This window comes from Miniopterus schreibersii (genome assembly GCF_964146895.1).
Source record: "Miniopterus schreibersii genome assembly, chromosome: X".
In the NCBI taxonomy this organism is placed as follows: Eukaryota; Metazoa; Chordata; class Mammalia; order Chiroptera; family Miniopteridae; genus Miniopterus; species Miniopterus schreibersii.
In genome coordinates this window covers 56,220,765-56,236,512 of record NC_138104.1, presented here as the reverse complement: position 1 = coordinate 56,236,512, position 15,748 = coordinate 56,220,765, and the positions used below count along the sequence as shown (strand labels likewise).

The following is a 15,748-nucleotide window of genomic DNA, read 5'->3' as shown; positions in this document are numbered from 1 at the left end:
TGAATGTTTGATAAAACTCGTCTGTAAATCCATCTAGTCAGGGCTTTTGTTTGCTGGGAGTTTTATTATTACTGCTTCAATTTCATTAATTGTTATCAGCCTATTCAGGTTTTCTGCCTCTTCTTGATTCAGCTTTGGAAGGTTGTATGCTTTTAGGAACTTGTCCACTTCACCCATGTTGTCCAAATTGTTGGCATATACTTGCTCATAGTATTTTCTTACACTCCTCTGTATTTTTGTTGGGTCGGTTGTTATATTGCCTCTTTCATTTCTGATTTTATTTATTTGGGTCTTCTCTCTTTGTTTCTTGATGAGTCTGGTGAAAGGTGCATCAACCTTTTTTATCTTTTCAAAAAGCCACCTCTTGATTTCATTGAATTTTGTATTGTTTTTTTAGTCTCTATGTCATTAATTTCTGCTCTGATCTTTATTATTCCCTTCCTTCTGCTTCCTTGGGGATTTTCTTGGTGTTCTCATTCCAGTTCTTTTAATCGTTGTGCTAGATGGTTCATTAGAGTTTTTCTTATTTCTTGAGATAGCCCTGTAATGCTATGAATTTTCCTCTCAGAACTGCTTTCGCTGTGTCCATAGATTTTGGGTGGTTGTCTGGTCATTTTCATTTTTTTCATAAAGTGTTTGATTTTTTCCTTGATCTCACTGGTAACCCATTCATTGTTTAATAGCATGCTATTTAGCTTCTATGTGTTTGAATATTTTAAAGGTTTATTTTTATAGTGCTCAATTTCAAGAAGATGCTTGATATGATTTCAATCTTCTTGTATTTGTGAGACTTGCCTTGTGCCTTAATATGTGGTCTATTTTTGAGAATGTCCCTTATTCACTTGAGAAGATTGTGTATTCTGCTGTTTTAGAATGAAATGTTCTGTAAATGTCAATTAAATCCATTAGGTGTAATGGGTCATTTAAGGTCTGTGTTTCCCCGTGATTTTTGTCTTGATGATCTGTCCAGTGCTGACAGTGGGGTGTTAGTGTCCCTCACTATGATTTTGTTGCTGTCAATTTCCCCCTTAAAGTCCTCCAAGGGATGTTTGATATATTTAGGTACTCCTATATTGGGTGGATATATATTTATAAGGGTTATTTCCTCCTGCTGGATGGATCCCTTTAGTATTATGTAGTGACTATCTTTGTCTGTTGTTATGGTCTTTATTTTGAAGTCTGTTTTGTCAGAAATAAGTATTGCTACTCCAGGTTTCTTTTCCTTTCCATTTGCATGGAAGATTTTATTCCATCCCTTCAATTTTAGCCTGTGTGAATCTTGCTCTCAGGTGGGTCTTTTGTAGACAGCATATATTTGGGTCCTGTTTTCTTATCCATTCAGCTACTCTATGTCTTTGATTGGACAATTTATTCCATTTACATTTAAGGTTTCTATTGATATAAACTTATTTAATGCCATTTTCCCCTTTTATGCTGATGTACCTTTCTCTCACTATTCCTTCTTTTTCTTAGAGCAGTGCTTTTAGCATTTCTTGCAATGCTGGTTTGGTGGTACTGAACTCCTTTAGCCTTTTTTTCTCTGAGAAGCTCTTTACTTCACCTTCAATTTTAAATGATAGCCTTGCTGGATAAAGCAATCTTGGTTGCATGGTCTTTCTTTTCATTACTTGGAGAACTTCATGCCACTCCCTTCTAGCCTGAAGAGTCTCTATTGAGAAATCAGCTGTCAGCCTTATGGGGGTTCCATTGTAGGTCACTGCTTGTCTCTCTCTTGCAGCCCTTAATATTTTCTTTGTCCTTGACATTTGCCATTTTAATTATGATGTGTCTTGGAGTGGGTCTCTTTGGGTCCCTCTTGTTTGGAACCCTCTGTGCTTTCTGAACTTGTGTAGCTTTCTCCCTCTCCAGCATAGGGAAGTTTTCTGTCATTATTTCCTCCACCAAGTTCTCTATCCCTTGCTCTCTTTACTCCCCCTCTGGCACTCCTATAATGAGAATGCTGTTTTCCTTCATGTTTTCCCAAAGCTCCCTTAGACTGTCCTCATGCTTTTTAAGTGTTTTTATTTTTGCTGCTCTGATTGATTATTTCTACCTTGTCTTCTAACTCACTTATTCTATCCTCTGCTTCATTAAGCCTGCTTTTAATTCTTTCCAGTGCATTCCTTATATCAGATACAGCATTCTTTATCTCTGTCTGATTTTTGTTTATGCTATGTATCTCTTTTCATGTTTGCACTAAGGTCCTCGATCTTATCATCTAGTGTCTTCTTAAGTTCCTTGAGCATCTTGATAATCAATACTCTGAACTCTGTTTCTGATAACTTGCTTAACTCCATCTCATCAAAGTCCTTTTCTTGCAATTTTCCCTTTTCTTCAATTTGGCGGTTGTTTCTTTGTCTCCCCATTTTGGTAGGTGTTAGTGTTTGTATCTATATATTAGGTATATTTGCTGTATCCCAGTCTTGTGGGAAGGGATTTCATAGTGTGAGACCAGTGGATCCCAGAGGTGTGTTTTCCTTATACTTTTGAGCTTTTTTCTCTAGGCATGTCCTTTTTGTGGGTGTCCCTTTTGTGGGTTCTTTGGGTGCTCCTGTTGTGGTTGGGTCTAGTGTGTTGTTCACCAGTCCTTGGGTGGACTCTCCTTTCAGGTTGGCTAACTGTGTGTCTCAGCCTCAACCTCACCGTGTAAGCTGTTGTATGGGTGCTAGCAAGGCAGTACAATACCCAACTAAATTTCCAGGAAACAACAATTATCTCACAAAATATCTTGACAGTCAAAATGAAAATAATTCAAGTGAAAAGAGAACTGGGAGACTGAAGGGAGAACACAAGTTCTAGAGGGGAAAAAAATAGCTTAAAAAAAAGAGAAAGAAAAGTAAAGCTTAGAGAAAGTATTTTGTTGTTAATAGTGACTAAAATTTAGAAAATAATAATAATAAACTAAAATGTAAAAAATAGAGAAACTACTGGGAGATAATAGAGGCAGAGAAAAGATTCTGAAAGAAGGGCGAGGAAACAATTATGAGAAAGAATAGGAATAGGATAATAGTTGAAAATGAAAAACTAAAAATACATTAAAGGGAATAAGAGAAACTAACAATCGAATAAAAGGACAGGAAAACAGAAGGGAGGAAAGCAAAAGAAAGAGGGAAAAGGCTGGGAGAAGCAAGATGGTGGCATAGGTAACAGCTGCACCCGCTGCCTCCCGCAACCACATCAAAATTACAACTAAAATACAGAACCACCATCACTCAGAACCTCCTGAAATCCAGCTGAACAGAAGCCCTACAACCAGGGAACTGAAGAAGCACCGAGACTGGTAGGAGGGGCGCAGATGCGGGTGGATTGGGGCTGAATTGGAGGCATGCCAGGGGCCCACACCCGGTTCCCCGCTTTAAAGCCAGGAGGGAATCTTGGCTGTGGGGGTTTCCTAGAGGAGTGGGGGGTCCCAGCCCCACAGCGGGCCCCCAGTCCAGGGATCCAAGACCAGGAAGAGGTGTCCCCACAACTTCAGGCTGTGAAACCAGTGGGGACTGTGGCTGAGGGATGCGGAGGCTGCAGGAGCCCCAGGGAGCTCCTCTTAAAGGACCGCACATAGACTCACTCAGACGCACTCCCTCTGAGCCCCAGCGCCGGGCAGCAGTCTGCACAAACCTGGGACACTTGGGGAGGAACTAACCTGCCTGAAATTGGGTGAGAGGTGGAGGGTCAGATTCCTCCCAGGCAGAAGAGCTGCCGGAGGCCATTGCTCCTGTGGCGAGTCCGCCTCACACACCCGGCAAGCAAGCGCCATATTTGAATCACCAGCACCTGACTCACACCTTTGGCCCTGCCCCGTGATTCCCGAAGGCCCTGCCCCTCCAAACTGCAAGCTCATCCAGGCCATTTCTAGTGGCTTTTCTATGCAAGTGGCCTCTCGAGCCTCATGCTTAGAAATTTCCTAAAATCGCTCAAACAAGCAGCAGTGGGCCCCATACAGCTTGATAAGAGGCCCCAGGCCTGGCACTAGCGGCAGCCTGCATTGTTTCATAGCTTGGCCTCTCGTGGACAACGCAAAGCCCAGCACAAGTAGAAGCCAACTATGGTTTGCTGTGTAGCTCATGCTGGGTGGCCCTGGGAAAGGCACTGGAACAGGCTGACTTTGCACCTCCCTGGAAGCCCCAGAGACAGTGTACCTGGAGGTCAGACTTGACCAAGCTGGATTACAACCCTACCACATCCACGAGTGACACTCATGGGGCCCACTTGGTGAACACCAAAGCTCCACTGAAGTAAATCCTGCTCCATAGGGGTGTCTCCAGCATAGCAGCTCTTTGGCTGTAGTTGCAGCTGGTCCTCACAGCTGATTGGCCTGGGGGTCAGTTCCTCCCAGGGATGCCAACAGCAACCAAGGCTCAACTACAACAGGACAGAGCACACAGTCCACACATGGGAGCACCTAGAAGGCCCAGCTCAGGTGACTGGGGAGGCTGAACCACTGGACCCTACAAGACACCTACTGCACAAATCCACTCTACAAATTCCAGGAGACATAGGAGCTCTACCTAATACATAGAAACAAACACCAGGAAGCAGCCAAAATGTGGAGGCAAAGAAACATGTCAGAAAGGAAAGAACAGAAGAAATCTCTAGAAGAGGAACTAAATGAAATAGATCTAAGCAAGCTAACAGATAGAGAGTTCAGAATTTTGGTTATAAGGATGTTTAAGCATAGTGTTAGGAAAATAACAGAAAATCGATAACATAATAAAGTACCAATTTGAAATGAAGGCTACAGGAAATGAAATGAAGAATAATTTACATGGAATCAACAGTAGAGTAGAGGACGATCAGAATCAAATCAGCAATTTGGAACATGAGAAAACAAAAAACACCCAACCGGAAGAGCAAAAAGAAAAAAGAATCCAGAAATATGAAGATAGTATAAGGAGCCTCTGGGACAACTTCAAGAGGCCCAACATTCATATTATTGGGGTGCCAGAAGGAGAGGAAAGAGACCAAGGAATTGAAAACGTATTTGATAAAATAATTACAGAAATCTTCCCCTACCTGGGGAAAGAAATCAACTTACAAGTCCAGGAAGCACAGAGGGTCCCAAACAAGAGGAATCCAAAGAGGCCCACAGCAAGACACATCATAATTAAAATGCCAAAGGTTAAAGACAAAGAGAGAATCTTAAAAGCAGCAAGAGAAAAGCAGTTAGTTACCTACAAGGGAGCACGCACACGACTGTCAGATGATTCCTCAAAAGAAACTTTGCAGGCCAGAAGGGAGTGGCAAGAAATATTCAAAGTGATGAAAAACATGGAACCACAACCAAGATTGCTCTACCCAGCAAAGCTATCATTTAGAATTGAAGGTCAAATAAAGAGCTTCACAGATAAGAAAAAGCTAAAGGAGTTCATCAGCACTAGACGAGCACTACAGGAAAAATTGAAGGGTCTTCTTTAAGAAGAAGCTAATGAACAAAAGAATCTCATGAAGTAAATAGATCCAGAGACATTGACACATGGAACAGACGATGATATTTCAGAGGAAAGAACAAGGGGGGTGGAGGGTGGGAAGAAATTAACCGAAGAAGTTATATGAATAACCAATGGACACAGTTAATAATGGGGTGAAGGCCTGGGAAGCGGGTAGGAGAGAAGTGGAGGGGATCAATTTTGGGGGAAAATGGGATATCTGTAATACTCTCAACAATAAAGATAAATTTAAAATAAATAAATAAATAAATAAATAAATAATAAATAAATAAATATAAATAAAACAAAAAAAGAAAAAAAAAGTTATACGAATGGATCAAGAGGAGAGAGAAAGAGATAAACCCGGGCAGGGAATGAGTCCAGTAAGAGATTTGGGGGAAACTATAGAGAAAAGCAGTAAAGTTGTTGGTTATAATGATAAAGTCGTAGCCATTAAGCAGGAATATCAAGAAAGTCCTGATATTAGAAGGATAAACAAAATGAAGCAAAGAAACAAAACAAAAAACAAGCTAAGCAAAATTCTTTAAAAAAATAAAATAAAAAAAATTAATTAAAAAAATTTAAAAAAAAATTTAAAAGTTATTATAAAATTTAAAATGAAGAAAAAAACAAATGATTTTTTCCCCCTTTCTCTTCTTCCTAAGGAAAAAAGAGAAAAAACAAACAAACAAAACCAACAAAAGACAATCAGGTGAATTTCTTCTGGGAGACTTGTGTTGTCTGCGGCTCACTGTTTTGTACGCTGATTTCCGTTCTCCTGGGAGGTACCTGTGTATCAGACAATGTGAGGAGCTTTCTAGGTTTGGCTCTGGTGTCCTTAGCTAGATGGTTGGCCTGAGGCTCTCCGTGGACCACCTTCTCTTGTCAGCTATTTTGTAACTTTGTAGTTGCCTGGTCTTACTCTAGAGTCTCTGTAGAGTCTTTAGGGTGCAGGATGGCTAGTGTAGCTCAGGGTATCACTCCCCTTACTTAGAGGTTTCACTGTCAGGCACTCACTGTGAGTGAGTTAGTCTCTGCTCCACAGCCAGCTCCTCAGTCCCTACCCTGTCCTCTGATTCTAGTTGCCCATACACTGGCCTGCTGCAGTTTCAGATTGACTTCAGTCTGTTGCCTTTTCTGTATGGACCGTTTTAGCAGCCTACGATCAGTGGGTTTGATTAAAGAATATTCCAGTGAGCTCTTTGCCTGTACCACCCCCAGCAGGGGTTTTCAGCTTTTCCTCCAGTTCCCAAACAACAGTCCTTGAGAGCTTTATTCTTGTAATGTCCTCCTGTGAGCTGTTCTCCCTTTCCTCTCAGTACTGTGTCCTGTGGGGTGTATCTGGGGCCTCAGTGAGCTGGACAAGCCCCTTTCCTGTTGGGGGTGGTGCTCCCAGTCTGAAGGAGAGGCAGATAGGCTTCTCTTATTTCCCTGCTCTGGTTGGCTGGCCTCACCAGGCCCACCCGTCAAAGAGTCTACTCTGAAGACACCAATCCCAGCCTCCCCTGGCCTATCAGCCCAGTGCACTCCGGGAAGGTGGGAGCCAGTTCAGAGATCAAAAACTCAAAAATGCACAAAGCAATACACAGGCAGAGAGTCTGCCCAGCAATGTCCCGCTGCCCGCATGCCAAGGAACCCATCAGGAGGGGACCCAAAGTCAGCTACATGCAGCTCCTCTGCACACTGATCTCAGTAAAGCTGGGGCAGCTCCATGCTCCACCATGGTGCCCCTCAGGGCTGGTCACAAATCCGAGTCTTAGCACCAGGAGCTCGGGGAGGGAGGGCTCTCCCCCTCCCGTCCCCCCTACCACGCATATTCAATGCTTTCTGGGGCTCAACACACTGTCTTACAAGGAGGCAGTGTCCCCGTGTGCTGCTGCTGAGTCCTAACCTCTGGTCCCTTACTACTCGCGTGCCACACACTTTGGGACAGCCTTTCTTATGGTCGGCACCCTGAGCATTAGATGCTGGTCTGGTCGCATCTGCCATTAAAAGCTTTGTTTCCTAGGAAGGAGCTGTCCCTTTCTAGCAGATTCACCGCTCCCCTGGGTCCCTCTGCTCTCAGTGAGGGGCACTCCTTCCCCTCTCCTGTGCTCCAGGTGTGAGATCCCCGCTTTTGGATTCTGGTCCACACTCCCGAGGGGAAGGAGCTTCGCAGCCTCCAAGCATTGGGGCTTGGAGCCCAGCACAGGCTTCAGGGGGGACTCCCCCTTTCTACAACCCCCCTGTCTTACCAGACTCTATGATTTTTCTTCAGGTCTCCCTACTTGCACTATCTAAAATTACTTTTAATAAACTTTATTTTGAAATAACTTTAGACTTCAAAGAAGTTACAAAACTAGTATAGTGAGTTTCCATACACCTTTCACTCAGCTTTCCTTAATGTTAACACCTGACATAACCATAGTACAACTATCAAAGCTAAGAAATTAACATCAGAAAAATACTAGTAACCAAATTATCGACTTTATTAGGATTTCACCACTTTTTTCCACTAATATAGCCTTTTTATATTCTAGGATCCAGGACAGAATACCAGGCTACATTTGTCATGCCTCCTTAGTCTCTTCCAATCAGTTACAATTCCTACAGTCTTGTTTTTCATGATCTTGACACTTTTTGAAGATTAGTTGTCAAGAGTTTTATAGATTTCCCTAAATCTGGGTTTGCCTCATATCTTTTCTTACTTAGATTGAGGTTATGCATTTTGAGCAAGAATACTACAGACACTATGCTGTGCCCTTCTCAGTGCATTATATCATGGGGTACATGATGTTGTTATGTCTTATCTCTGGTGATGTTAACTTTCATCACTTGGTTAAGGTGTTGTCTTCAGGGTTATTCCATTCTACTGTTACTGTGTTCTCCCTTGTAATTAATAAATATCTTGAGACACTTGACACCTGCAAATATCCTGTTTCTTCTCCAACACCCATCCACTAATTTAGCATTGTAAACCCTGAGAAAGAAAATATCTACTAAGAAGGGCTCCTGGTGGCTAACTAGGCTCAAATTTAAAAACAAAAATCAAAATCAGAGCCTAGGAGCCATTTTTACACAGGGACCCCTCACTCTATACTTCAGGGAGAAGCCTGCACTGAACTGCCTGCCTGGACTGTTTCTGCCTTCTGAGTCAGCCCTTATAAAGGAATTCCTGGAATCCTATTTTAACCAATAGGACTAAGGCTTTCTCTATCCAATTGGAGCTACACAGCTCCAACCAACCAGAGTGGCTCTATTCTGACCAATCAGGACAGTGCTTTTTGGGCAAATTAAACAGTGAGAATTTTGAGTCCTCATTTGCATGAGGAAAGACCAATCAGAGACTAGAGGTGGGGACTTCTGTCCATATAAGCCAGCTCCCCTCTGGCTCTGGGATTGCACTTTCCCTTTCCACCGAAGACTGAAGACTGTTTCCCTGGCTGAGCTGGCGCGCCAAAGATGTCTCACAGGAGTTTGCATAGCAGACTAGTGCAGGCTAGGGAAGACTGGCACAGAGCAAAGCAGACTAAAGCACAGCAGAGCAGACCAGTGCAGTGCAGAGCAGACCATTGAGGACCACAGCTGTCTAGCTGAGATGACCTGGCCCCACAGTAAGGCCGTGCTATATCACAATTGAGCTGTTTTACACTGAATAAAGTTTACTTCTTCACTGCACCTAAATTGGGGATTCCTGTTGTTAAATTGGTGCCAACAACCATCAGTTGATAGCATCCATTAGTGTGATTCTTGCCTGCAACAATTATTAGTGGTGTTTCAATGGTGATTTTCTGGTTTCTTCATTACCTCTGCAATTCATCATTAAGGAAGACTAACCTTTCTCCTCCATTTATGTATTCAGTTGTTTATATCAGTATGAACTTATGGATATTTAGGTTATTGTCTGGGTTGTAATGAAATGTTATTATTTATTTTGTTACTCAAATTATTCCAACTTTGGTCTTAGGGAGTTCTTCCAGGTTTGACATGCCCCATTCTTTTCTGAACACTTCTTCACTTCTGTCACTGCATGATGCTCCAGTCTCATTTTGTATTTCTCATACACCAGCCCAGGAATTGACCACTTCTATAAGGATTCCTGGTTTCTTTCATTAGAGAATTATACAATCCAAGACTTGAGCAATGGTGCTCGTTGTCACTGTGGTGTCACTGCTTCTAGGGCCTCTCACTGAATAGAACCTGTAAATATCCATTTGTACACATACATGTGCATACAAACACTCATACACACAATACTCACACCTATATTTATTTCTGTATGCACCTTAAATTACTTTTCATGTCAAGTCTCTGAGTTAAAGCTTTAGGAAGGTAAGCCATATTTATCCCATGGCTAGCCTCACCTGCTCCTAAACTCAACTGTACCCTAGTTTGTGCAGCAAAGATCAGAGTATCAGAAGGAACAAATACCATTAATTCTATTGCTGCAATCCTTAGCTGCAGTGGAGAGGCCAGAGAATCCTGACTTGTACCCTGGACCACAACAGGCCTATGGTATCAGAAGGCAAAGTGATCAGTCAACAAATAATGTCTGATTGCATCAAATATGTCTCTGTTAGACTTATCCTTCTGGCAAATATGGAATGTCAGGTTCCAGATTTACCTTCCCACCTAAAACAGCTGAAAAAAAAACCAAACTAAACAGTTAAGTTAAAAAACTGGGCTATTTATGACACATCCATTTTCCGTACAATGAACAGCATGTAATGAAGAACAGTCATCCGTGGGAGAAGAGATGTTAAATATTTTATGATTTAATATAAATTTACCTCATATAGTAGTTATAAAAAACAGTAACTATTTTGTACTGTAAATACTGAATCAATGTCTACAGATAATATTACACATGACTAAATGTTATTTCTAAGTAGCTAATTGACCCATAATATTCCCTAGCCATCTTGCTTCTGTTTAAGACCATAAGTCATTAAAAAATTAAATAAGTCTACAATTTAGCCCAGCAGGGTGTGGCTCAGCGGTTAAGCATTGAGCTAGGATCCAGGAGATCGGGGTTTGATTCCTGATTGGGGCACATGCCCGGGTTGCAAGCTGCAGCCAATCAATGACTCTCTCATCATTGATGTTTCTATCTCTCTCTCCCTCTCCTTTCCTCTCTCTGAAATCAATAAAGATATATTAAAATAAAAGACTACAATTTAGCCCCAGATTGCCAAATACATACCATCAGATATTATACAGTTTGAAAGAAATGAAAGCATAGCATCTTGCCTCTCTCGCCTCTGTAATTTCCTTGGGGAGAAGGTAAACAGAAGTTGACAGAGCTTAGCAAAGAAAGAGGCTAAAGGCAATTTCTGCAATAAGCCTTATAGATTACTTCATTATGAGGGACAGTTATAAGAGACAGAATGGGTTGTCTAGAATTTTAAAAACACCATATTTTAAAATGCATTACCGAATGAGTACTTACAGCAGTTTTATATGCAGCTTCAATGTAAAACACAAGGTTCTGTATGAAATTGACTTCATCTAGGCTGTGGATGATATGAAGTCCTGAGGAAAAAGAGAATAAAGATATAGAGCTGGTCAGTGTGATACTGTTATAATTAACCCAGTTATTAATTAACAGGAAAGGAGCAAAGGGAAGGCCGGACAATATAAACTTGCCATTTGTGCTAGTAAGCTACAGCTTAACACTCTCCAGGTCTGTTCCCCACAAATCCTGGGCAAAGAAAGGGGCTGGGCAAAGAAAGAATAGACGCATGCCCAGTAAAGTCAAAATGACATAGAAAGGGTGTTTGCCTGTCAGACATATCTGGGAACAGGGCATTGGCCAGAAGAGGCATATAGGAGTAGTCACTGCAAGCACAGAAAGATTTTACATTTAAGCTCCTAAACAAAGAGGTTCCCTCTTGCTCTCTCTCCCTTGCTGTTCCTTCCTGACTCCTAGCTTGTGGGTCTCTCATGCTCTGCACTCAATGGACCAATGGACTTTAGTTTGATACTACACCAGACTCAACTCCACCATAGGATGGAAACTCTGGACACTGGCTTTGCTTTTATCTTTGCTGAATCCCCAGCTGCACCTTTTCCAGGACTGGTTTAAGGGAAGTGGTACTTTGGAAACCGAGGGATATAACTGCACGCAAATAAAAATCACTCATTCTCCTCTGCAAGTCTTAGAAAATTCTTTTTCTCAAGATATCATAAGAACCTGACACCCAGCACCCAGTGGAGAAAGGGATCCTCTACTTCCACCAGTGGAGGAAACCCCACTTCCACGGATAACAAATCATCACTATAGGCTTTACAAGCACCCATAATGGTGAGATGGTCCTACCACTCCCAAGTAATTCTACTCTGTTTAGGAATAATGGAAGGTACTTTGATTCTTAAACCATAAAAATAAGATCACAGATCAGTTTTAGGCTAGTCTTCAACTAAGTGAGATACTAGCATATTTTAACATGGAATAATTTTAACTGTTATTTATAGGTTTATTTTTTTGTTAATCCTCACTCGAGGATATTTATCCATTGATTTTTAAGAGTGGAAAGGAGGGAGAGAGAAAGAGAGGAGAAGAGAGAAACGTTGTGGGAGAGACACACTGATTGGTTGCCTCCCACAGGCACCCCAACAGGGGTGGCGAATGAACCCACAACACATGTATGTGCCCTTGACAGGGAATCAAACCAGAGACCCTTCAGTCCACAGGTTGACGCTCTAACCACTGAGCAAAACTAGCCAGGGCTGTTATTTGTAGGTTTTAGTAGAAAGTCTCAGACTCCTAATTCTATAGGTAACTGATTTATAATGTGTTTAAATGTACAAACCTAGGCATCTGGAAAAAGACAAATATTTCATAAAAGATTTGGAGAGAGTCTAAATACTGAGCAAGAAGTAGATAAATATTATGATTCTAAGGAGAATTTAAAACCATATTTTTTGGAGTAAAAATGAGAATTGTTCTAAATGTAAGCTACACAAAGATAGTTACAGCTTACAATAGAGAGTTTTATATGAATTTTCCACTTAATTTTTACAACATCCCTAAGAGGCAGGTCCTTCTGAGGCTTAGAGAGGTTATTTACCTAAGGTCATATAACTAATAAATAGGACTCAATTGACTATCAACTTCTGCATCATTTTGGAGACAAAGATCCTCCAAGATGCAATACTGTTTTCCAATATATACAGTACAATCCACTTTTGTTCTAAAAATAACATTTCTCTCCTCTCTGTTCCCCTATCTCTTATTTTTAATGAGGGAAATTCCAACAGGTATACAGTGAAAGTCTTCCACTTGGACTCACGTCACTCCTACTCTACCAAATCTCTCTGGAGGAAACAAATCTTACCAGTTTCCTCTATATCTTTTCAGATATACACTATGCACATATAAAAATTATGCAAAAAGTAATATCAGGCTATGCTGCACCTTGCTTTTTTCATATATTACTTGGAGACAATTTTAAATATATCTGCCTCATTTTTTTAACAGCTACACAGCTTTCCACTGAATGGCTACTCATATAACCAGTTCACTATTGAAAGACATTTAAGTTGTATCTAATCTTTTATCACCACAATCAGTGCTGCAATGAATATCTGTATATTTATATATCTTTGTATACATGTACCAGTATATCAAGGTAAATTCTTAGAAGTAGAATTGCTAAGACACAGATTTATGCATATTTTTCCAAAATTTTATTATGAAACTTTTCAACAAACAAAAGAAATGAGAGAATTTTACAGTGCACACCTGTATACACATCAACTGGACTCAACCATTAACATTTTACTATACTTTTTCTTTTAAAAAAAATTATTTTAGAGAGAGGAAGGGAAAGTGAGAGTAAGAACAAGAGCAAGAGAGAGAACAAAAAAGCAACTAACCCAATGCAAGAAGATATTTGCAAATGTGCCCTGACTGGGGATCAAACCTGAAACTTGGGTATGTGCCCTGACCAGAAATTGCACCCACCCTTTTTTGGTGTACAGAATGACAGTCCATCCAACTGAGCCACACTCGGCAGGGCTTACTATACTTTTTCAACACATATCTATCATCCATTAATCCACCTTATTTTTTTTTAATTTTTAAAAAAAATATGTATTTATTGATTTCAGAGAGAGGAAAGGAGAGGGAGAGAGAGAGATAGAAACATCAATGATAAGAGAGTCATTGATCAGCTGCCTCCTGCACACCCCCTACTGGGGATTAAGCACGCAACCCAGGCATGTGCCCTGACCAGGAATCGAACCCCAATCGCCTGGATCCTAGGTCAACACTCAACCACTGAGCCACGCCTGGCTAGGCTCCACCTTATTTTTGATACATTTCAAAGTAAGTTGCAAATATCAGTATACTTCATAAATACTTCACCATGTGTGTATTAAATGTTGATAATTATCACCAAGTTATTCTGCATAGTTCTACAGTTTACATAACAACCAGCACTGCCTGCCTATTCCCTGCACCTCATCAACACTTGCTCTAATAAGTTTTGTTGTATCTTTGCCACTCTAATCGATGAGAAATAGAATCTCCTTGTTTAATTTGAAATTCTTTTATTATGAATAAGATTTTGCGTCTTTTTATATGTTTATAAGCCATCTGTATTTCTTTTCTTATGAACTGTATCCATCAATTTCATGTCCACCAATTTCTATTAAATCGCTGGTCTTTCTGTTATTGGTGTATTAATCAATATTAAGGAAGTTAGCTTTTTGCCCATCATATGTGTTACAAGTATTTTTCCTAGTTTGTTTGAACCTTCACTTTATTTACAGTACATTTTTATTCTCAGAAACTTTTACTAAAAATTTTTATCCCATGAATGTTTCTGGTACTTTTATAGGTTCGTTTTTTTAATAGTTAAATCTTCGATCTATTGGCAGATATTTTAAATCAGAACTGTAACTTTAAAATTAAAAAAGGACCATATGATCCATATCATCAGATTGCAAGCTCCTCCTGATCCATGCCTTTGTCAAAGCAGCAAGCACAGCACAGGGCAGCAGCAGCAGCAAAGGATCTTTCTTATAGCAGTAGTGACTTTAACCTCTTGAATAGATAGAAAAAAAAGAAGAAAAATAGTAATATTGGACATTAGCTTCACAACTTCATCTTGTCACCCTTGTGTGCCGAAGTGCTTTTACTGAGATTGAGAGAAGGCAAAAGGTGTGATACTGAATTTGTCTATGTCGTAAATTTGTTATCACAGCAAACTAATCACTCAATCATATAAAAGCCACACATGTCTACCCTATGTCCCTTTGCTCATGATATTGTCTAAAAGGTCTTCTCCACATCTTGAAATCCTAACTGTTCTTCCAGCTCAAATTCTATCTCCTCTATGATGCTGTCATTGATTTCTCTCTTCTGTGCTTCATTTAATTTTAATTTCCCTGCTCTTATTAACTTGTTTTTAGTCTGTACTACAGATAAATGTGTATCTCAATTAAAAGAACCATGTCTTATTTATATTTACAGTCCACAAACATATCTCACATAGTCCCTAAAAATATCTCATAGCATTGTGAATGGTTTTAAATAATATAGAACAGTAGACGGTCAATAATTATTTATTGAATGATCTGAAACAACTATGTTAACCACAGGAGAAAAACCTGTCTCTTGAAGAAATACTTGCAGGACATCTGGGTCCTGTCCCTTCTGTGGAGCCAAAGCACTGCTTGCAGAACAGAGGGTGCAGAGGTGAATACACAGAGGTGTAATCATGTAAGGGAGGGCAAAGCCCAAGATGGCAGTTCTACACAAAGCATACTAAAACATTCAGGGCTCCAGAAATAAGGCCAACTAAATGGTCTACTCCACTTAGATTGACTTGCGCTCACCTAAAATTAAGTCTCTCCCTCATTTTTAAAAATTACATTATTGTGATATAATTCACATATACAGTTCATCCATTTCAAGTATATAATTTAATCATTTAGGGCATGCAGTATTCTGCAACCATCACCACAATTTTAGAACATTTTCATCTCCCCCAAAAGAAACCCATTAGAAGTCACTCCCCATTTCCCTTCAACAATTGCCTCTGCCAACTAAGCAATCACTGATCTACTTTATGTCTCTATAGATTTGTCATACTGGACATCCATATAAATGCAATCATACAATATGTGGCATTTTATGTCTGGGTTCTTTTACATAGCATGTTTTCAAGATTCATCTATGTTGTAGCATATATAAGTACTTAAATTTTTTATATTGCTAAAAATATTTTGTGTGGATGTATCACATTTATGCAATGATGGACATTCAGTTTGAATTTTTGCTATTATAAATAATGCTAAAATGAGCACTCATATATGTGCACAAGCTCTTCAGTGAATAT

General features: G+C 40.2%; 1 protein-coding gene across 1 annotated transcript in view; it reads right to left on the bottom strand.

Moving 5' to 3' along the window:
* The window catches only part of PHKA1 (phosphorylase kinase regulatory subunit alpha 1), a 208,546-nt gene that overhangs the window by 167,759 nt on the left and 25,039 nt on the right, over positions 1–15,748 (bottom strand). The window contains exon 6 of the mRNA XM_081125812.1: positions 10,852–10,934. Within this exon, the coding sequence (XP_080981938.1) occupies positions 10,852–10,934 (83 nt within the window). The remainder of the gene's footprint in view (positions 1–10,851; positions 10,935–15,748) is intronic.